This window comes from Strix aluco, chromosome 9 (genome assembly GCF_031877795.1).
Source record: "Strix aluco isolate bStrAlu1 chromosome 9, bStrAlu1.hap1, whole genome shotgun sequence".
Lineage (NCBI taxonomy): Eukaryota > Metazoa > Chordata > Aves > Strigiformes > Strigidae > Strix > Strix aluco.
The window spans coordinates 12,272,094-12,294,390 of NC_133939.1; the positions used below are offsets into that span (position 1 = coordinate 12,272,094).

Sequence of the window (22,297 nt, forward strand, 5' to 3'; positions counted from 1 at the left end):
TATTTCAACTTCTAGATGCACAATTGTCAAGATGAAGAAGAATTGAATCTGAAACTTTTCCTCCTCTTTGTACAGCAATCTAAATCTCCTAACTTTTTTCTCTTTTTCATTTTTCAGAATCACTTTGGGGTGTTCTTTGAGAGCAAATGAAATGCAGTGACATAAAGCAGAAAGGGAGGTTGGTTATTTTCAACCTTTCATGCAAATAAGGGGGAGGAAAAAGCTCTTTTCAGTCTTTCTCTTTAATGGCAAGGTCATCAGAACTGCATATTTATTGTAGACCTCATATTGTAATGTACTTTCTAAAAGACTGGGATAAACACTGTAGTGATGATGTTGACACTGAGAATAAGGTGATGCTATGTGTACTTTGCTGTTTCTTTGGCACACAGCATTTCCTACACAGTTTCCAATTTTGCTATCTGTAATCACCAGCTCTCCACCCTCATGTTGCAATATGGAGATAATGTAAGTTAAAATCTAAGAAAGGAACCAAATGTCTTTGATACTGAAATTTTTGGAATGACTTATGCAGAAGGCTCTTTCCCTTGTGTGTTTTCTGTTTTGAGATACTGGTGATAATCATGCCTTTTATAATTTTATTATGAGGACTAGCCATTTTAGTTGATAGTTATTTGCAAAGGAGACCGTAATTTTTTTTAATGGAATATATGGATGTTTATATTTTTATTTAATTAAAGAAATGTAAATAATTGTCCAATGCACATTAACAGTTAGTTTACAGATATGTGTTAACTACAGTAGTCTAGTTCATGAGATAATGCATAATTTGTGTTTTATTCTAGTGTGTCCTCTAGTGCTGTATATAGTCACACTAACCTCCTACCCCAAGGTCAATTCCATGTTTAAATGGCGTATAGAAGGTCTTCTTTATTAGTTAAACAATATTTTGCAATTACTTTTTTGTATAATTAAAAAAAATCTTTTATCCTTCCATACCGTATCATTTCTACCATGGTATTTTGTATTAAGACAGAGTAAAATGCTTTTGCTTTTGGTGGAAAAAGCTGTCAGTATACCTGATGGCCTTTAATATGCCTGACAGATTTGTTGTACTTCTTTGATACTTAATTATATCAGTTTGGTTTCACAAAGTTGCACTAACCTGTGTTGATTGTTTCTATGGCTTGTGGTCAAATTCTGCATGATCTGCAGAGGCGCTTTGCTGAGCTCAAGCCTTCATGTTCACTGTATCTGACGCTCATTCTTCTGAGTACATTAAGTTTTACTGGGCAGTGCAAACACCAGCTGCTCAGTACTTGGATTTACTGCTTATGCAGTAGCTGGTTTGTATGTAAGTGTTGCAGTGCCTCCTGCTCCCTGAGGCCGGGGAACTGCAGGAGGCTGGGAAACAACGTTATGTCAATGTTACGTTACCGGGGGTGGCTTGGATGGCAAGCTCTACAGCTCAGCTCCTTTGTGGCAGCTGCAAGTCCCATCTGAGCACGGACCCAGGGCACAAGATACAGCTGTTTTTCTCAGAGCTATAGCCAACATTTTGTACCTGTGTGCAACTGTGTGTAGCTCCAGAAGAGAGCTGCTGTCATCTGGCATGGGCCTGCAGCTGCTGAGGAAGGGGATTTGTACAAAGAAGAATGTAACTTCAGGAGCTTTCTTTGGATGCTTATTAACTGTGTTTAAAACAGGCATTGTGTGTAATTCCAGGTGTCTGTTGGAGGCTACTAGGTTCTATTTTATTTAACTAAGTAAAAATACCTGCTACAGGAGTTGGGGTTGTTTTTTGTGGTTGGAACGTAGCTCTGCCGACTAACAGTAGTGTTCCTACACAGTTGTCTTTACTTTGTTTAACATGATGGCTCTCAGTGTATTAGCCTTTGAATACATTGGAGAATTCAGCTACCATGTAAAAGGTAAAGAATCTCAGATCTGCTTGTTGGTATAAAGGCCTAGTAGTCACAGAAGGTGACAGCTTGTTCCAATTCTGCTCTTTTGTCCTTTGATGCCTGATGGAAGATTGAAGGTGAGAACATTAAAGGAATCCAACTGAGGGCAGGTAAATACTTCTTGGGCTCACCTAGTGGAGTGCTAGGTGATGAGCAAAAAATGCAAGTGCCACTTCCTTTCCATCAGATCCATTTGGTCTTTCTGGCTGGTGTTGATATCCAAGCAATGGATTCATGGCCTTGATTTCTACAGTAACAATAGTATTTCCCAAATGTTATCAGAGAATTTAGGGAAGATGATTAAGTTTTCCAGTACTGTGATGCAACACAGACACAGTATTTTAGTTCTTAAAAACAAATACTGCTTGAAACACTTATTATAGTGTCTGAATTAGCCCAATGATTTAACAAGTCATAAGCAGAGCCAAATACTGGAGCAGGAAATTGCAGGTGAAGGCAATTCCATGTTGAAGCTAACACCTCAAGAAAATAGATGCTGAACAAAGTAGCAGAATCTCAGATTGAGCTCTGCTTCTTTACCACGGCCTCTTCTGAAGACAATGACAGGAAGTGTTCCTATTAACAAACCCTCCCTGCTTCACTCCCAGGCCTTAAAGCTTGCCCAAACTCACCAGCAGCATGGCTGCATCATTACAGATGGCTAGACCAGCCCTCTGCCCAAGTTATGATCTGGAGACCATTTGCTTTTCTCCTGTTGATAGAGAAGGAAAGATCAGGTTAGTGGTAACTGATGTATGCCTGTATGTTGCAGTGCAGACACAGGGCTGTGAAGGCTGTGAAAAACTGTCTCCACTAGAAACTTCTGTCAGCCTCTCTGCTGCTTGTTTATCAGGCCTGAAAAGTGGATTAGGCCCATGTGTATTCTTGTCAACTATGGCAGAAATATTGCATAATGTTGCTTTTTCCATTTCTAATTGGAACAGCACAGTGAGACCATGCTGATAGTTAGGAGCCACATGCTTTGAAAGCTGCAGGTACAGATTCCCGCAACTTTCCCTTCTTACTGAACAGAGCTTAAGAATGGTGAGAAAAGGGTTGTTAGAAGGAGGTGAGATCAAAGCAAGGCAAAGAAACACATCAGATAAATCACGCAAGAGTAAAAATATTTCAAGTGTTTTAGAATTCTCCTGGTCTAATATCACCAAATGTAGCACATAATAACCCAGCATCTATTGTCTTTCTGTGCTTTCTCACTCTGCAGATCATTAGTTAATAATTAAGTCTGTCATGAGAAATTTTTTTCTCAACTCCACAGTCATGTTTTCCTCCTACAAAAGAATTGTGATAAACTGAAAAATCATTATGTAGACTTTCAAAATTCTGTTCTGTAGGAAATTCTACATCTTCCAAACTTTTCTTTCCAACTAAAACCAAAACCAGAGTTGTTTGGATTGCGGTTTTTTTTTCTCATGTGAAATGAATTTAAAAGGCAAGGTCTAAGTTTGGTTTTTTTTCTTTTTCTATATGCAATTTTAAAATACTGAAAATAAAGGTCACTTTCTGTTGGAACATCTACATGTTAAAAACTTCAAATGTCACCACTGAACACTAATTCAGTGGACATGATTGCTTTTAAATGTTTGTTTTTCAACATAAAATACTATTAAAACTGGCATAGGCTGCAGAAAGTCTTGCTTGCAGCAAAATCCTTCATAATTTTTTCACATAAAGTACCCTGTCAGAAGATTCTAGACAAGCTCTGGTATAAATGTGTGAGTGATACTTAGGAGATGCAAAAAAACCCTTCATTCTGCTTGTTTAAAATGATCACCTGTATCTGTTCTCCCTGCAAGACAGCACAGCTTTTAATCTGCTATATCCCTTTGATGCTTGTTCTGTCCTGTGGGTTTGCTATGGTTCCTACACTGGTGACAGCAGGAAAATGTGAGCATGTAGGCTTTCAGTGAAGCGCATAGGGGGCAACTGAGCAGTATGTCTTATATTAATCCAATACAAAAGTCTAGAGGCAGTAAAAGGGGGCCTGAATTAGTATACATCTAATAGACTAAGATTGCGTGAAGGCCAGCAGTGGTTGATCCATGTTTATTTCAATGTGCTTTATGAACCATCAGTCATATTCATGATCCAAGGTCCCACTTGTTTCTTAGTACTTGTCAGCCTTGTGGAAGAAACTCTCCACCACCAGAGTCAATGAGCAGAAATAGAACAGAGAGAGCCAGCAGAGGAACTGAAATTCTCAACTGTTTTCTGCCAAAACAAAAGGAACAGAGTGGTAAGATATAATTATGTGCTGTTGGCAATTCGCAGTCCCACAACCCACCCTTTCCATTTCTTGGTTTGGAACTGGAAGTCCTTTCTCCTATGTCCTCCGTTGTATATGGAAACCTTCTATCAGCTTTCAGCAAAGAAGAGAAGCTAAGGTCTCTACAAAATGACCACGTAAAAGTAACATATAAAAATTAATTTAGGTGTACTCTGCAATATAATCTTTCTCTAGCAAATTCATTGATAGGCTGTGCATCAAAGAAGGTCTTTTAATTTCGTTGGAAGAGCAAATTGAACTTTGTTTCACTTAAAACATTTAATTTTCTATGCTTTGCCTTTTTTCCTCACTTAGCAATATTAACAGTCTTGGACTTATTATTTACATGACGGTTTATTTTTCCCATTTTTTGGTCATGTAGATCAAAGCAGGAGAGCAGATGTACACATAATGAAAACTGAGGTGCTTGTTTGCTAACAGTAGCCATTTCCTATACAGGTTGTTTTTGGGCAATCCCAATACTTTGAGACCTGCAGCCTGGACTACAAAGTTTAGACTCCACCTGTAAAAGTCAAAACATGGCAAATATTTCATGTTTAGTGAACTGATTGTTGTGTTGACAGTTTTATGTGTGTGATGAGAGTTGCAGTTTTGGTGAGTGCAAGGTTTTACAGTATATAAGTCACCTTCTGGTTTGTGAAGTTGGACATCTCTTGGCTTTGCAAACCACAGCTGCATTCATGAGCAGATGGTGCTTAGATTCAGCCATTTGCAGGTTTAATTTTGCACTATATCCCAATGTAAATGCCTCCACCTATATGACCCACATGTTAAAAGTTGTAACAGAAGGTTCTTGGATGTGCAGGATTGCCTGAACATTTACTGTATGGCTGTAAGTAACTTAGTGTTAGGATTTGCAAGGGGATGCAAGTCTCAGTATGGCGCAGACTTGCCAGAGCTTTTGGTTTAAAAGGCTGCAGTAGCCTTAGGATAGCTAAGGTGAGTGGAACTTGTTCAGAAGGGTGAGTATGAAATGACAGCTTGAGAAAGAAATATACTGCCTGCTATTTTTCTCTCTTTCTCCAGGAAGTCAAAACATTAAGCTCTTTTTAGTTTGAACTAAACCAAATTTCAGGTTATTTGATCAAAATTGATTCCTTCCCTCCTCAGTGATGTCTTCAATTTGCAAGAATTTTCAGTTTCTTCATTGTGGTTACGAGACTACAGGATATAAAGATATCTAATCTTGCTGTTTTACCACTGTGTTTTTTTTAAAGCTTGGGATATTTATTAGAAACAGTCAAATACCAGCAGAAGTAATTTGATGAGTAATTTGTTTGACAAGCAGTGGCAAAGTTCCTTGGATGATTCATACTCTCCGATTGCCTCACCTAAAGCTTTGTAGTTGCTTTGCTTTCACTGCTATGTCCTCATTTGTCTCTTTGCAATACTTTCTGCTGAAAGTGATGCAAATCACTTTTCCCAGTCCTTTTCATCTTTCTCTCTGTGTATGCATGGGAAACAGTGAAACATATCCAAATCTGAGCATTTTTGAGCCTGTGGTGGCTAAGGCTTTTATGGCATGCACTCAGACCCCACTCTGAGCCCACTCATTTGAACATAGAAGGGGAACATGAAATCCAGTTGTGCATTCTTTCGAACAAATGTCTCTTATAAACTGATGAAGTATTTGGGAGTGAATTGAGCTTAATCTTAAAAGTAGCCAGTTTTTTCCCACTGGAGTTTTAGAACCTCATTGCATAGATGATTTAAAATGTAGTTTTCAGCCTAAAGCAAGTAGGTTTCTGGAGTAGAGTTCTCAGTCTCTGGCATCTCCTTTGTTTTGTTTTTTTGTTTTTTTTTTCTTTTCTATTTATGAAGTGCCTCAAAACAACAGGACAGAGGTCTTCTCAACGTGACACAATCTGTGGCCATTTTTTGTAAGATGGAGTTTCCACTTCTAACAGCTGTGTTGGTATTCATTTAGGTCCTTTATGCCTACTCATGAAGGAAACAATTAAGACAGTTTATTCTTTATCCTCTTTCTTGCAGACTGATGCTTTTGATATGCTTTTTGTTGCTTTTTAATGTGAATGTGTGATGGGTCTGTGGTCAGGTCATACTATACCCACACTGGAAAAAAGCCTAGATGGTCAAAAACCCTTACAATTTTGTAATTATAATGAAGGCTTGTATGTCTGTTCCTCTAATTGCCTCGAGTGAACCATTTCCTGACCATGCTAATAATACATCCTATTACAATAATCATGTCTCAACCATGTTAGAATACCTGTTAACTTGGGATGGTAGTTGTAAAAAAAGAGAATGAAGCACCTCTGCAGAATATGTTAAATTTGCTTCCACTTTGATTTCATTGTATTTGTCCAGATGAGAAGCCAAAAATTGATTCCAACTGTTTCCAAAAATCTTTAATACCTTCTCCCACTTTTCCCAAACCTGCAATTTGTCCTGAAGCAGTGAGGGCTAACACCAGATCTAATGCAGCTTCCTGTATTTGCTGGAGTGTAACATTTGGGATGAACTCATTCCTGAACTTTATTTGTAATAAATTATTGGGGAAATGCTATTTTCTCATCTCTGTATGGTTTATTTGAGAGTAGCCTGTTGCATTTTGGTGCTATTAGAGTAAGAATGCTGACGTAGAATGCTTCATTATTCATCTGTACTCCAAATAAATAGTTCAGTCCTTGCTGCTTGCTATGACCATCATGCTGCTGAAACTGTCAGAGATTGTAATAAGCAAAACAAAAGGCCGTGAGCACTCCAGGTCTTTTAGCAATACTGCAGCAATCCTTCCTTACAATTGCATAAGCAAGCAACAAATACAGTACAATCAAGTTGCCTTTCTCATCTCAGCACTTCGTGATCATTAGTGGCTTTCCACCATGTGGAGTTGTTCCACCCAAGGGAGATGAAATCCCACCTGAGAAGTTGTTCCTTCTTAGGCTGATGCATACACCAGCTGTTTCACGTCTCTTTTCTTTGAAGGTGTGACAGACTGTGAAGGAACAACCAAAGTGGCTGCTGACATCGCGTGCGATGGCTATCAGGCTGTGTGCATCCTAGTGTTCACTCAGCAAATCAAGAGCATTAAATTAAGGCAGTAGGCCCGGTGTGCCATTTGACAGTAATGGTGTGTTAAACCTGCTGCTGTCTGTATGTTAGAGGGATTACTCATAAAATCATAATGCTTTTTGAAAGAATGTTCCCTGATTCACCCTCAGCCAAATTTTCCTGGCTTTGTGGGGTGGTTTGGGAAAAGAGGGCACTAAGAGGAATCTCATTCTGCCTTGTGGCTGCTGTGAAAGAGTCAAGAGATAAGCAGAGCCTGAGATCTGGAGGGATGCAGTGACGACAGCTTCCGTATGCCTCTTGGCACCAAGGTGGAATTGGGCCAAGAGGAGCAACTTGCCTTTCTGCTGTTATGAGCATGATGGAGATCTTGCTTCTTACTGCAGGTTTTTTACAGCTTTCTGTAAACCTTGGGTGTCATCAAAGAGAACAGGCTAGCTAGACTTTGGGTCTGATCCAGTAGGACAGTTTCTGTGTACCAGTACTACCTACGATGTGGAAGTCTTTTGTATGTACTGATAAATTACTTTCAGATTCCTTGGTTAAACTGGCTCTAGAGCAAAATCTTGAAGAAATAAGGCTATGTTATAAACTGACAAGTTTGAGTTAATTTCCTAAACAATGCTTCAAAATTAAATATTTTCAATTTCTGATCATGGTCATTCACTTGCTGTGGTTGTTTTAGTTATTCTTTCTCTCTCAGACAGCTCACTCAAAAATAATGATTCCTTTTAAAGGCACTGTGATTGTCAGGACTATTCCTAGTCTATAAAGTATTATGTGATAGGTAATTTCCACCCATATTCTCTTTGCAGACTTGGGATTGATAGGGTAGGTTCCAAACTGTCATGTTATAGCCTTTGGTAATTAAAATATAGCACAGCATTAGTATTGGTTCTAGATAATTACTTGTTTTTCAAGCAAAGCTTTGACAAACGATATTATGGAAGGTCTCCTGAAATTTGTTTAAAAAGGTTTTCTTGTGCCACAGAAGCAGAGATTATATTTTGCAGGTAGGGCTATTTGGAAACCAGTTGGTACCATTTAATGTAAGAGATGGTTGAGTGATTTGTGGAAAATAAGGTTATCTGACAAATTCAGCCCATATTTCAGTTCATAAATCATTCATAAGCTGATCGTGACTTCCACAATGCATTAATTATTCATAAGTGCTCACTGAATACTTTGTGCAAACAAATTTCAGCCTATAGAGTACCCGTGAGTTGTTTTGTGTTTGTTATTCTTAGTGTGTGATCATGGTGTTTGGTTTTATTTTCTTACTGTACGCAAGTTGGATGGTAGTAGATAACATTGAATAGTTTGCAAAGAAATGGCATACCTTTCCTGTATGAGACAAAGAGTATCCATGTCTTTGCCAATGTTGCTTTTAACACAAAAGCATTGGTGGGTCTGTAGCTGCTTATATCTTCAAGCAGAAGCCCACAAAGACGAGGTTCAGTTGGGACTATTCTGCTTAAGAATTGTAAGTCCAAACTTCTAGTGTTGTCCAGTTCTGCACACATTTTTCTCAGGAAATGTTTTAATGCCTACTTCCTAATTAGCCCTCTCTTCTTCCTTTTTTTATTTTCCCATTCTGTTCAACAGAATTTTTGCATGTGCTTCTTTGATGTTTTCGTCTTCATGAAAACTGTGATTCACCTGGCTTCCAGGAGAGCAGGGTGTTGGGGAAGGGGAAAGGGGTGAGGAGTAGGAGATGGTACAGGGAGATAAATAATTTCCAGGAGATCTTTTTTATTATTATTTATGTTTCAAAAGTCATCAATATGAGGGTTTGAGCTGATGGTAAAGAAATCCTCAGCCCCTTTTAAGTTAGACAAGAGGTTAAAGTGTGGGGAGTATCCTGTTAGTCAGAGGAACAAGGTTGGAGAGACTGTTGTTTGGTCTCCCCTGCCATAAGCAGCACTCTAGGAGGCAAAAAGTTACCAAAGTAGGGCTTTGGAGAGAAGGAGTTACTTCTGTCTCTGCCACTGTTACAAAATATGACTTTAAAATCATTAAAACTCTTTTCCTTTCCTTCTTCCCTTTTTGCCTGCTTCCTCTATTCAAACTATGAACTACTTGCAGAAGGGACTATGTCTGACTGGTTGTGCTGTACATATGATGGGGCCATGGTGGCATGTGAGGGATGCACCAAGTGTCCTGCCTACGGGTCCTTTCACTCAGCCCATGTGGCAGTGGTGTGATGTATCCTGTGTACTTCCTGAGTAATGCTCCTTTATTTTTTTTCTTCTTCATCATCTTAAGCTGAAAGCTGCTGGCTCAGAGGCCGTTGATCATTTTAGGAGTCTCAAACTGTTTTAATTCCTTTAGGTCTTGCCAGGCTTGTTTTTAATAATGGAAAACATCTAAATAAAAGGGAGGTATCATTCCTTAATTGAGGATTCTGGGGGAGACTAAAGTTCAGATGCCATTATTTCCATTAGCCTGTAGGAAAACAACTGGAGACAAATTTTCAGTTTTCTATTCATTATAGAGAGTAGATGAGTTATGAAAAGGGATTGACAAGGTACTCCTTAAGTAGCTGTTGAGATGTAAATTTTGAGGCAACAGACCTTTTTATCAGTAGTTTGGGTTAACAGACTGTTAACCCTGGTCTGTTTCAAAGTGATACTGAGTTTTATTGTGAGGGGAAGTAGAATATGTTGTAAAACTGCTAGTTATATCTGTATGTTCAGTGTCCCAGGTTTTTTGTTATTGTAGGCATCAGATATCTTGTGCACCAGACATTTGGAGACATAAGCAAACCCCATCTTTTGTGTATACACCCATAGGTAGAGTCCTGGAGTTACTAATATTCATATTCTTGATGAGAAAAAGTTGCACACATCCTAATTATTCCTGTTTGGAAAGCAATAAATACTAAGGTTGTCTGGTATTTATACAACTGCACCATCATCTAAGGAAGATTAAAAACAGTCACAAGCTTCACGCTAGAATGGCACTTCTGAAGGCCTGGGCATTGAGTACGGCTCAGGAGAAAATCTGAGGCACTGGCTATTTGAGTTTATATTTGGATGCTAGAATTAAATCAGAGAGAAAGGATACAGCCCAGAAGTCCTGTGAGATGTGTGACATTGTTCAAGTTGCATTCCTCAGCCTGTGTCTCTCTTTCTATGTAGTATTTGTAATGTCAAGAGGAGAGTCTGGATAACTTCTTCAGGAGGCCTGGATGCCTCTGACCTACTAGTATGGAAGTTGGAGATTTCTGTTACCAGGTAAAGGTATAATTTTGTGACGACCATACCTACTTGGTGTCAGACACAACATGGTGACCTGTTATCATCATTGTATCAGACAGCAATTTTTGCAGGTGTGTTTGGAAATAGTTCCCTTCTTCACATCCACTGGTTCTACACTGGGAAGGAGAAAATAAATGAACATCCCCATTGCCATCATTGGACATTAGCCCAGTTTCTGGATTAGAAACATATCCCATATGTGAGTTTAGGCACTCAACCTTGGTGTTTGGCCTTGAGTCATAATTCCCTGAATCCAGACAGGTCTCAAACATTTGGGAAAATTTAATGAAATATCTAATTCTGCATTCAGATTTCACTGCCTATTAGGTGCTCGCATAAGCTTTGCCAGTCTCTGAGCCACAGAAATGAAGCTGTGTTTTCCAAATAAGATGCAACCAGTTGTTCTGCTGGAGTGGGATTGGATAGTTATGAGAAATATTTTCTCATGTCTAGAATTAAGCCTTCCAAGGTAGGAACACATCACACTTGGAGCAGTATGTTTACTGAGAAGGATTTTCTGTTGTGCCTCCAAATAAAAGGGTTGTATGAAAGAAGAAAAGGGCAGGTAGAACTTCTTAAACCAGTTTTGCTGCCAAAACTAGTGCTTCCTAAAGCTTCACCCTCACTGTAAAATGATGAATAATGTACCATCTTTTGTATCACTGTTTATGTTTGAAATGGAAAAGCAAGCATCTATATTAAAGGGCTCATCTTTCACAAGCCCTCAGTTCGCCTTCAATACTTTAGTATGTACTACTACTAATAATGTTGAAGAGATGCCATTATGCCGTATGCCCTTTCATGGGACTCTAGGGAGTATTTGCAAGTACACAGATAAATGTAAGTTATTGCTGTGATAATCAAACCATGTGTGTCATATGGCACATAGAAATGATATACTATTTAATAAAAAACCTTTAATTAAGCAACATTTCATTTAAAAACAGGTATAGGCCTTTATCTTGTATATAAGATTGAATATATATATGCATCATGGAAAAGCCCAAAATACTGTAAGCAGTAACTGAAGATTGCTTGATCAGATCTGGAGACCTCAAGAAAAGGGATCACTTTTTATGCCCTCTCACATATTGTGCTTAAATGATCTTTTCCTTCTCCCTCTGCTTTACTGGGTGCTAATCAGCTGTGTAATTGAATTGGCAATACTTCCATTGCTTAGGTTATCAGTCCATATTTTTTACTAAATTCAGCCATCCTTATGTCTAAAAAATATATGAGCTTTTGAATGGACATTCACAGCTGGAGATTTTCAATCACTTGGTAAATAACAGAGACAATGGAGTTATTTTCATTTCTTCATGTTCTTGCTCTAGATTTTCTTTCTTTTCTAAAGACTTGTTTTAAAGTTTATAGTTTGCCTACTGAGAATACACATTTCTAAAGGATTTCAGTGGAAGCAAAAAATGCTGTTAGTGTACTCTGCCTTCCCTGTTCAAGAAGATATCCATCTAAAATGTATCCTTTTTTGTTTTGCCAGATTTGATTAGTTCAGGACATTTGCAGAACTTTCCTCCTCCCTGACTACTCCTAAATATTTCTATAGCTGAAAATGATAATATTTCTGTAGCTAGCAGGAGGATATACCTACCTACTCCAGCCCAGAATAACCTTCTTAAAACAAGAAATCCCTCATGAAAGAACACTGGGTCCTAATCCTGGAGAGGGAAGAAGGAATCACTATGTGGCTAAAAATTAGATTCTAATTATGCATAAACTGAATAAAGTAGGAATTGGATAATTGACACCAACACAAAGAATTTGCAGAAAACAACCCAGGGCTAGCTCCTGCTGCATCCAGTTGATGGAAGGGTTCTCACCCACTCAAATAGAAGCAGCACCAAGCTCCAAATAACTCTAGCATTTTAACTGCTGTTTGTTTGGTTTTTTGTGATCTTTCTTTCTTTCTTTTCTTTACTCCTGACAACCTAGCTGTCAGGAAACTAACCTGCTATTTAATCTAATGATGTGTTTACATTTATTAATCAATTTGAATATATATCTTCCTCAGTGTGACATTCTTCCCCCTTGTCTCCTCCCCCAGATCTAAGCTGGCAGCATTCAAAGTGATGAGTATCTTTCTTCCTTTTTCACTTGAGAAAGTGGCACAGAAGTTAAAGCACTTGAAAGAGATTGTTATCTCTCCGTAGCTATTGTATAATTAAACAACCTCTCCGTACCAATGTACATTCTCCTTGATCTTTAAGTATGGAAACAAAAAGAAGAGGCATCTCCTATGTTTGTCTCATCTAACAGATGAGCGTTATCTTTTCACCTTTCTGCTCTAAACTGGTTTGGCTTTGTTGGAAAGAAGCTGAACTAGGGCAAAAAGATTTGCATGCTGCTATATGAAACTACTAATATAATCTCTAACAATTGATAAAATTGTGCAGATGTGTGATCAATGATAGCTTGGTCAAATGTGACCTTTTATATATAGGATAGGATGTGTGGAATGACTTGCAAGATATAATGTGGAGTTTTAGGCTATGGACAAGGGGATGCTTGTCCCTTTTGCTCAGCATGTCTCAAATAGATTTTAGCTGTAGCAAATTAGGTAGAGCTAAATGAAATGAGAGCCACCTCCAGCTGAATTATCCAACTTAAAACAGCTTTAGCATGCTATTTTTAGATTTAAATATTCCTGCTTCATGGTGGGAGATGCCAAAGTTAATCTGCTTATGAAGATTCAGACTTCTAAAGTTTCCACATGGGGTCTGTTCAAGAAGAAAATAGATTTCTGTTTTAGTGTTTTAAACAAATTTAACTTTGGATTTTTAATTTAGCTGGAGGAAGCAAGTTGCTATCCAGGACCACATTTTGGTATGGTAGATAAATCCTTACTGAGCCAAATTTTCAAGCATGCAAACTCACATTGTGCCACTGACTTTGAAGCTACAGGATTTCTGCCATCAGGCAAGGAATTTGCTTCTCTGGAATCAGTCAGTGCGAGTGGTAGGAGAGGGGACAGGATGACATGGCACCAGACACTCCTTGTTTTCAGCTGTTTCCACAAAAAAAAGCCTGATCAAAGGTGTTTAAAAACATCTCTACTATTACTATAAATGACAGTAGACTGACTGTATAGAACTGTAAAAGTCAACTCAAATGAGACAGGTGACAGCATTTTACTCAGTTTCAGACTCACTGCAGTATGGTTTAATGAAAGCATCTTCTAAAGGCTAGTTTGTTTGAGCTCTAATTCATTGTTATATATAACATAATGATAACTATTAGTGTTGCTGAACAATGGTAGAGGGCTGAATGTGCAAATAGCTTTTCCTCTAGTCTGGAACTAAATGTTACTGGTGTGGCTGCAATCCCAGCTGGCTGGTTAAAGAAATGTGTCAAGGGATCACAGGAATATAGACATCAGTGGTGCATTTGGAATTAAAGCTTGCTCTGAGCTCTTGAGTCCTTTGCTCTCCTTAAAGATTTCCAGCACGGTGCAATGTGGGTAACTAGCACAAAGAACCTGTCCAAGCTAGTGTCTGAAGTATGGTTTCAGATGAGTTTTCTCTAAGGAAAATATTTGTCTTTAAATCTTTTCAGCTCTAATTAAGCCCACGTACCTACATTTTATGTCTGTGTGAGCTGTAATTGCTAACATTTGCACAGAGGAGCAAATGAGGAGCTGTCATGGCTGCTTTGTAAAATGCAAGCAAGCGTAATCCGTTGGTCAGGCCCAGTCAGTTTTAATGACTGACTGGTTCTTGTGAAAAAGGATGCAGCTCTCCTGTATTTGGAGGCTGCTTCAAATAAATATGCCTTCTCTTCAGAACCAGGGATTGCAAACTTCTTCCCTTCAGGGATTAGACTGCTTTGTGGCAGCACTGCCAGGGGAAAAGGCTGTTTGGTGTAGGCCAGGAAAAGCTTGGGAAAGGGCTGTGCTTGAGAGAGGAACTGCAGCCACAGGACAGAGGAGCCTTTGCTTCCCTCCCAGTCCATGATACAGATATCAAAAGCACAGGGCTAGACTAGCAGCTTAGGATAACAGCTACAGAAATAAGGAAGGGAGAGAGGAGTAGTTGTAGCTGTCTGGGTAGTGAAGAACCGATTCATTTCTTGGCTCCTGTCCTGCTGGTGCAGCAGGTAGATGTGGGTGTGATGGAGTTGTTTTATCCCCCCTTTTCTTCTTCCCTTGAGGCAGTAGGAGCCACTTGCTAATATGCCCATGGCAGAGAGGATGGATCTTAGCTCATTATGCTGTGGATCCAAGCACAAAGGAGAATGCTTCATTTCTTCTATTTGTGGGTTTGCTTGTTCTGGATGAATGGACTGAAATGATTCTCTCTGCGGAGAATGGGTATGTGGGAGGTATGTACGTTTCTGCCTCCAGGCAATAGCTACCTTGCTTCTGGAATTGTTCTTTTGGCCTGATTTTTTCACCTTGCCCAGTTATCAGTGTAAGTCAAGGAACAGTTACAGAGATTGACTTTTACTACTGAAATGTTACTGATGTGTTAAACTGGTGTGAAATCAGTCTAGCTACTCATGTCAGCTCCCTGGAAGTAGGGAAGGAGCTGAATGCTTCCATCCAACAGAAAAAGTCACTGCATGAAAATCCAGTACCTTGTCTGAGACTTCAGCAAGGACTTCACTGTCCTCAGGTGAAGTACCAGGTGAGGTACATGAATGTCTGCTAGTGAACCAAAACCACAAGTCTATTGCATCAGCTTTTATTTACCAGAGTTAAAATGGAGTTTATTCTCTGGAGGTATTACTGTCACTCATTATTAAAGGTTTAATTTATGGTGTTGTTTCTTTATTATTGGTTTAGAATTAATTTCTTTCCCACTTCATGAATGTTAGCTATGTAAAAATAAAGGCTTTAATTGACTGAGTTAACTTTCCCAATATACATCAGTCCCACTCCTTCCCACACATGTATCCAGAAGGGCAGAATAAAAGTGACATATGGTAAAAGGAAGCAGAATGTCTAAGCTCAGGTCATTAAAGTGGTAATAATAAAGGCTTCACCAAATGGAAAATACCATCAGTCTACTTTGAACTGTCTTGATCAACACTCAATTCATTTTTATTGTTTATAGTGTTAATTATTTTTTTAAGTATAAATTTAATTCATAGAATGGTTGTTAAATTGTAAATAACTGAATGCTGAAGCTTTTCCTCCAATAAAATTCTAATTGGCCTTTTAAAGTAACTACACTAATAAATTTCCCTTCTCCCTCCTCCTCATACTTAATAAAGTGGAGATCCTTAGTTGCTGTAAATCAGTATAATTCCTTTAGTCCTGTGAAGTTTTGCTAGCCTACACCAGCTGAGAATGTGGCACAAAGCAGAGCTGAGACAAGGGAAGAGAAACATCACCTCCAAGGTATTCATGTATAGGATTGTTACTCTGGCTGAAGTCGATGCTTTGCCACTTAGAGAGAAGCAAAACAGGGCATTAAAATTATTTATACTCATTGAAATGTTTTATACATAGTGATAGAACTTTGGAGTAAAAAATATGGTTCCATTTTTCAGTTGCTGCTATTTACATATTGAACTGATTTTATTAACGTACTAAACAAATGATAGCTGTAATGCACCACTTTTCCTCAGGATGTCTTAAGTACCTATGTGTTGCTTGTTGTTGTAGCACCTCTGCACCTTCTGATCCGCAGTGTACCTGATCTCAACTGTGTGGTTGTAAAATGGGGCAAAAACCTAGATTCATTCCATTTTAGCCCCACGGCCTGAATCAGCAGAACTATGTTTGAACTTCTTGGGCACCTGCTGTGGAAGGACAAGAGCCTCTAAAGAGTGAATACTTTCATGAATGATGATATGAATGATTGAGCCAGGCTGCTCAGGCAGTGTGTGGTGAAGCAAGAGAGATGAATGGAGGTCTTCCAAATTTTGAACTGCCTGTGACTTCAGGAGTATCCTCTCCTTTGCAGCAATCTTAGGCTGTTCTGATATTTTGCTCTTATTCTCTCTGCTGTTTCTGATAGCAGCCGTGCCTAGAGATCATTTCTTTCTTAATTACTTTATCCAAGATGATTTTGGTTTTATGCACAAGAGTCACAAGAGTGATTCAGGTTTCTTTGCTTACTGTCAATATATTTCTTGGTTTTGGATGTTACGTCTCTCCCACTTGATGGTTAGTGTATTTCCAGGATGCTTAATCTACAGATTCTGCATTAAATACCGAGGCTTGTACGTGCACCCCTTACAGTTTTGCACGTGTACAGAAAACTTTATATGTGGCAATACACATTTCCAAGTGCAGTGATCCAATTTTCTTGAGTTTGTACCTGCAGATTTGGTGTACCTTTACATTCATACTGCAGGTATGTGGTATTCTGGCAGCAATTTGCCCTGCAAAGGAGTGTGGCAGAAGACCCAGGGTGGTCCTGGAACTTGACTATAGTTTTGGGTGCTGGGCTGTGCAAGCACATAACCATGCTTCTCCGCAGGATGTAGAGCAGAGCTCTCCCCCTCACTGCCAGCATCCCCCCAGCCTCCATATAGTCCCTTTGAGTTCTAGAGAAAGGAGCCACCCAAGATGTCACTTAATGATACTGTTGTAGCTGCAGTCTCCCCATTGCACATGGAGAACCATTCCTCCTCTTACAGACATGGGACTGTATAGATGCACCAGAAATTGGCCCTTACGTGTCAGATTCCATGAAACCTGCTCTGGTGACTCATTATCCTGAGTCTACAGGGTGGATTGCTGATTCCCTGTAAATAGCACTTAGTCTGGTCTCAACCTGTTAAAAGTGTATGACGATTAACTTTTTTTTTTTCCAAGTGTTTCATTTTGACAGTACTAGAAACAAAAGCACTTCTATGCATCTTTCTTTGCTGAATTATTTATTTGAATGTAGATATGAATCATTCTTTATTGCAGAATACAGTGCAGTCAGGTCCTAGTACTAAAACATCAGTGCTAATTAGCTGGAAATAAAATTGTCAAAAATACTTGATCCTAATTAGGGTCTTTTTAATGTTTATACACTGTGGACTTGATCTTCCTCCCAATGACTGTGTAAATCTGGAATGCTTTCATTGACTCTAGTACAGTATTCATGCAAATAAGCTGATAACTTTATGGCTTGTTCTTATGGTTATTATATGCTGTTAGCTAAATAAGAAAGCAGTTCAAACTTGTTCAATTAAGTAAAATCAGCCCACGTTTCCTACTGCATATTTAAAGCATAGAAACTTTTGCAGTTATACAATTCAAGAAGTATAGATCTGACCATATGCTGAAAAGTGACTATATACTCTATTTAGCATACAAATATGTGTAGATAATTAACTGACTTCTTTTTATATTAGCTGGAATTGTTCAATTTGTATGGCTAAAGTATTAGAGTTGATCTGCCTGACAAGCGATACTGAGTCATATGTGTTAAAAGTTTCTTAGGTCCTCTGATGTTTCCCCACATAGTTCATTTTACCATTCTGTCTCTTTCCCTTTGAAATCAATTATCTGTCTGTCTTTTCTTAAGTGAAGCTCAGCTACTTCTCGATGTAATTCCTCAGCTGTTCACCACCCATTTTCCCAATCTCCAAGTTCATCAAAACACTCGATCCTCTAATATTTCCTCAGCTTTGTGCTTCTGTCCCAAGAGTTTTCTAGAATAACTTTTTGATGGTTGGGACCAAAAACCAGATTTAACCAGATGTGAAATGGGTTTGGATTTAGTATTTTACTCTGTGTCTTCACAACTGAGACAAAGTTTAGGTTTGTATCTGAACCTCATTGAACTTTAAGATAGGTCACATTTAGTGAACCTGCAGGATCTCATCCTTGATTAGCAGGAATTCTTGAATCCTGAGTTGTCTCTCACTGACTCTCGGTGATCTGCCAGGACCTCCAGAAGGTCTTCTGCAATTCCTCCAGTCCAGACTTTGTGTTATGTCTCTCTAGGGTCCATGCCCTCCACTTTATAAGTGTAAAGACAAAAAAAAGTGTGTGTTCTTCGTTTTTCTGAAATGGAAGTGAACTTCAAAATTCATAACTGCTTTTGTTAAGAGTTAAATTCAAATGCAGTTATGACAAAGCAACATAATTGTAAACTGTTTATTTTTGCAGCTACATAAGTAGAAGACTTTTTTTACAGCAAATAATTGACATGTTATTTTTCTCCTTTATAAATTGCTTAAGGGGGGGGCTTATGATTTTATTCATATATCTATAAATTTATTGTAACTGTTTGGATAATTCTGTAGCTAATTCTTGAGCTGTTAAATAGTTTATAAGCAATTTATTTTGAGGATTTTTACTTCAAAATTCAGTGGTTACCAGTAGCTAGTTTCCTTGGTTCATGACTAACTCCGGGTTCTCACTTTTTCATGGTCTGTAGGATGAGTGTTGGGTCCCTGTGTGGGACCTTTAAGGGCAATTGCAGTAGAAAAGAAATAATAGTGGCTTTAAGTGGGCTGATTTAGCAGTGCACCATATTAGGTTTCTGGTATGACCACCCCACTTTGAATCTTGCTGTCTGGGAGTATTCTCTTATGTTTAACCCTAACCTAAGCCAGGTCTGAACAGATCCCAGATCTGGGTGAATTACCTCAGACATTTACTTTAGGATTTGCTCACCCCAGGGTCTCTTAGGTCAGGTAAGAATAGAAACTGTTTTGCTTTTTAGCTGAGGATTAAATTAGAGACGTCTTCTGAAGAAATGGATAATTTCTTTTCCATATAGGTCCTGAATGAATACCCAGATGAAACTCTCTCCCTTGCCAGCCTCCTTTGCTGTCTTGAGTTCTGCTTTATGGGGGCTTGAGCCTGAATCTGTCCTGCTGCAGCCCCATTAGCACAATCTGGAGAGGCCAGCTAGGAAGTGCACAGATGTATAGTGACACATACATTTGTGTTTGATGAAATACAATTCAATAAATGGAGAGATTGCATTTATCATCTGTCCAAGGAGGTTGAGCAGGAAACGGGAGGTGCTTTGGAAACGGCTGTTCAGCATGTTTTAGGTTATATCTCATTTCATTCCAGAAACTCCAACTCAGTCAAATCTGCTGCATTTAAGATGACTGTAATGAGGGATGTAATGTCTCTGTGAATTACCTGAAAATCTTTTAAAAGCTCTGTCACTATTCTTTCCCTTGAGATTAAAGACTAATCTTGGGTATCTGCCATCTAGGAATCTACCTAATTACCTGAGGTTATATGCTGGTCAGTAAGAGATACTTCATGAAGGACAGAGGAATTGTTCTAGTGTTTGAAAAGTCAGTAACTGGGCACATCATTCCCCTGGAGATCGGTTTGAGGCGAAGGAACTAGGAAAGTCCTGATCTCCTAACAGGAAACTCCTATTTCATGAGATGAACCACAAAGAACTCCTATTTCATGAGAATTTCCCAAAAAGTGGCTGGGTTGCATGAGGACTTCAGACTGGGCAGAAGACAAGGCTCAAAGCATGTATTGCATCCAAGAAAGCTGGTGGCTGTTCATAGATCCAAAAGTATTTCCTCTAGTTATAAAGCAAAATTCCCTTTCTAGTCTAGTGAGTAAAAAGTATAAGGATGCTATCAGCCCTTCCCTTCAGAGACAGTTTCATGCACTACTGCAGCAGTTCTGCAGCCCCTTTTGCTTCATCGCTTTCCCTGCCTTTCCCCAGCTGCACTGAACTATACTCCCTGACCAGCTCCCAACTCTTTCAGAGCATTTTAACTTGCAAAACATAATTGTTCATATGGAGCAACTACTTTTCTCATTCCTTAGAGACCCATTGTCTCTGTTTGGCTTTTCTCATTGACATTGCTCGCTGGCTAGTTCTCCTGGGTCTTGTGTTGTGCAGACTAGAAGGAAGGGGTCTCGTTTGTCCAAAAGCAAGATGAGGACGGTGGCTTGTGTTTGCAAGCTTGAGTGAATTATTGCTCCCAGCTGTCCTCCTTACCTTGCTGTTGGAGATGGCTAAATAAGATGTATCCCCTCCCTAATCACTGCAGTATGCAATCAGGCCTCATATTGATATGCTGGGCTTCAAAAGATGGCTGGACTACTACTTGATCTGTCTGCTGTGGGATCAAACGTGAGGAGGATGGTCACTTCATAGTGCCAGCTGAATTTGGCTTTCATCACAAGTCAGAAGCGACTTGCCTTGAGGGAGTGGGATGAGGAACAGAGTTCCAGCTGGATGGAGAGCGGCAAGAGCTCTGCCTTTCATTGATTTGGCATCAGTCCTTCAATGGGAAGGCCTCATGATGGTTAATACCCACTGTGAGAATTGTGAGGTGATTAATAATTATTAAAGAGGGTTTGTTTCTCCCACTGAGCTTTTCTTAAATTTGTGCTGTGAAGCTTGCTCAGCAATGTAGTATAGAAGCAGAGTAGTCTTGTATTTGGATCATACTGTACTAATGTAGTCTTTTTCCTGACCAGCTCAGGCCAGCAGTAATACGGATCCTTCAAGCCAGGGTCACCCCGCTTCTGCCCATCCCTGGGCCAACAGCTCTTCAGGTTGACCTTGAAACAGAGAGTTGAAGTACTGTATGTTCAGGAGCACTAGGAAGGCTTGCAGCTTACTGGTGACCTGCACTTGCAGGCAGGGCTGATCCAAAGGCACACCCTACTTATACTTGTTTAGTCAACATTACCAGGAACATTATTATTCCCCAGTTTCTTTCCACTGATGAGGAAATATTTCACTGGTAACTCTCTACCCTAAGCAATAGCAGCAAGAGAAGCCCCCAGTGGAAGCCAAAATTCAAATTTAATTCAGAGAGTAAAATCCTAATGCTGCTGAACTTTGGAGGTAAAATACATCATTGGTGCAAGGTGCTCACATTCATGGTGCTCGGATCTAGGACAAACACAGTACAGGCTTGGGAAGGAACGTCAATTCCTTCTCACGTGATGTAAACTTAAATTGGGTCCCTAGGTTCAATAATAAATATATAATAAACTACTGAACTTTTGAAAGTTTTCCCTGTAAAGTTCTAAAATATGCGAAGTGTTGCTTGAGAGACTGAAATGGTTTCTTCACAGTCATGTTTATTCAGTAGGTCATACATGTTTAGTTTTAAATCCTTTATTAGGGTTATGCAAAAGTTATTTTTGTTCTAGTAGCTAAATCAATATTTAGGCAGGTTTAAGCTACTTACAATTTTTCCAAGGCACTGGAATAGCTTATTGTTCATTAATCTATCCTAAAAGAACGTATCTAGAATGTATTTTTAAGTACTTTGAAGAAATATTATGACACTTTGTTGACAAGGTAACTCCATCTAGACAGCAACATGAGGAAAAACTGAAAAGACAGGGATTACTTGACTTTGAAAGGGAGTAAAGAACATTCTTGTAACATATTTCTCTGAGCTGAAACTGATGATCAGAAAGTTAAGTATTGTGGATTTTGATGCTTTTTTTCACCATAACTTAGGACGATGAGTTCTACCAGTGTATGATGTTAATACTAGGTACTTTTTTTATGTATTGTGCACAAAAGTGCTTTATAAAGCACTGGGAGAATAGACAGTTTCTTGATGATTTCTGCTAAGTAATATTTTATATCATGCTTCTAGAAAGTGATTTTCTCTGTAGTAGTTGCTAAAACACAGCTTATCAAGCCTTGGTTTTATTTTTAATCTATAGAAAACTGTTTAAAACATGGTTGGTATCCAAAAACTTTCCATCTCAACATGGCAAGTGTGTATAGCAAAAATGAACTGGTTTTCAGACAGAATTTCCTGAACCATATTTCACACATTATAAGATGCATAAACACATGCTAGTAGAAAAGACTTGGCCTTGAAAATACTCTGCTTATACACATAGG

General features: G+C 38.9%; 1 protein-coding gene across 5 annotated transcripts in view; it reads left to right on the forward strand.

Annotated features, from left to right (window-relative positions):
• Positions 1-22,297, forward strand: part of NYAP2 (neuronal tyrosine-phosphorylated phosphoinositide-3-kinase adaptor 2) — a 144,789-nt gene that overhangs the window by 22,605 nt on the left and 99,887 nt on the right. The window contains exon 1 of one of the 5 annotated variants that reach the window (XM_074833716.1): positions 259-468. The exons of the other annotated variants lie outside the window; for them this stretch is intronic. Coding sequence (XP_074689817.1) covers positions 362-468 — 107 coding nt within the window. The 5' untranslated portion in view covers positions 259-361. Of the gene's footprint in view, positions 1-258; positions 469-22,297 lie in introns of those variants that run through there. 5 annotated transcript variants of the gene reach the window in all.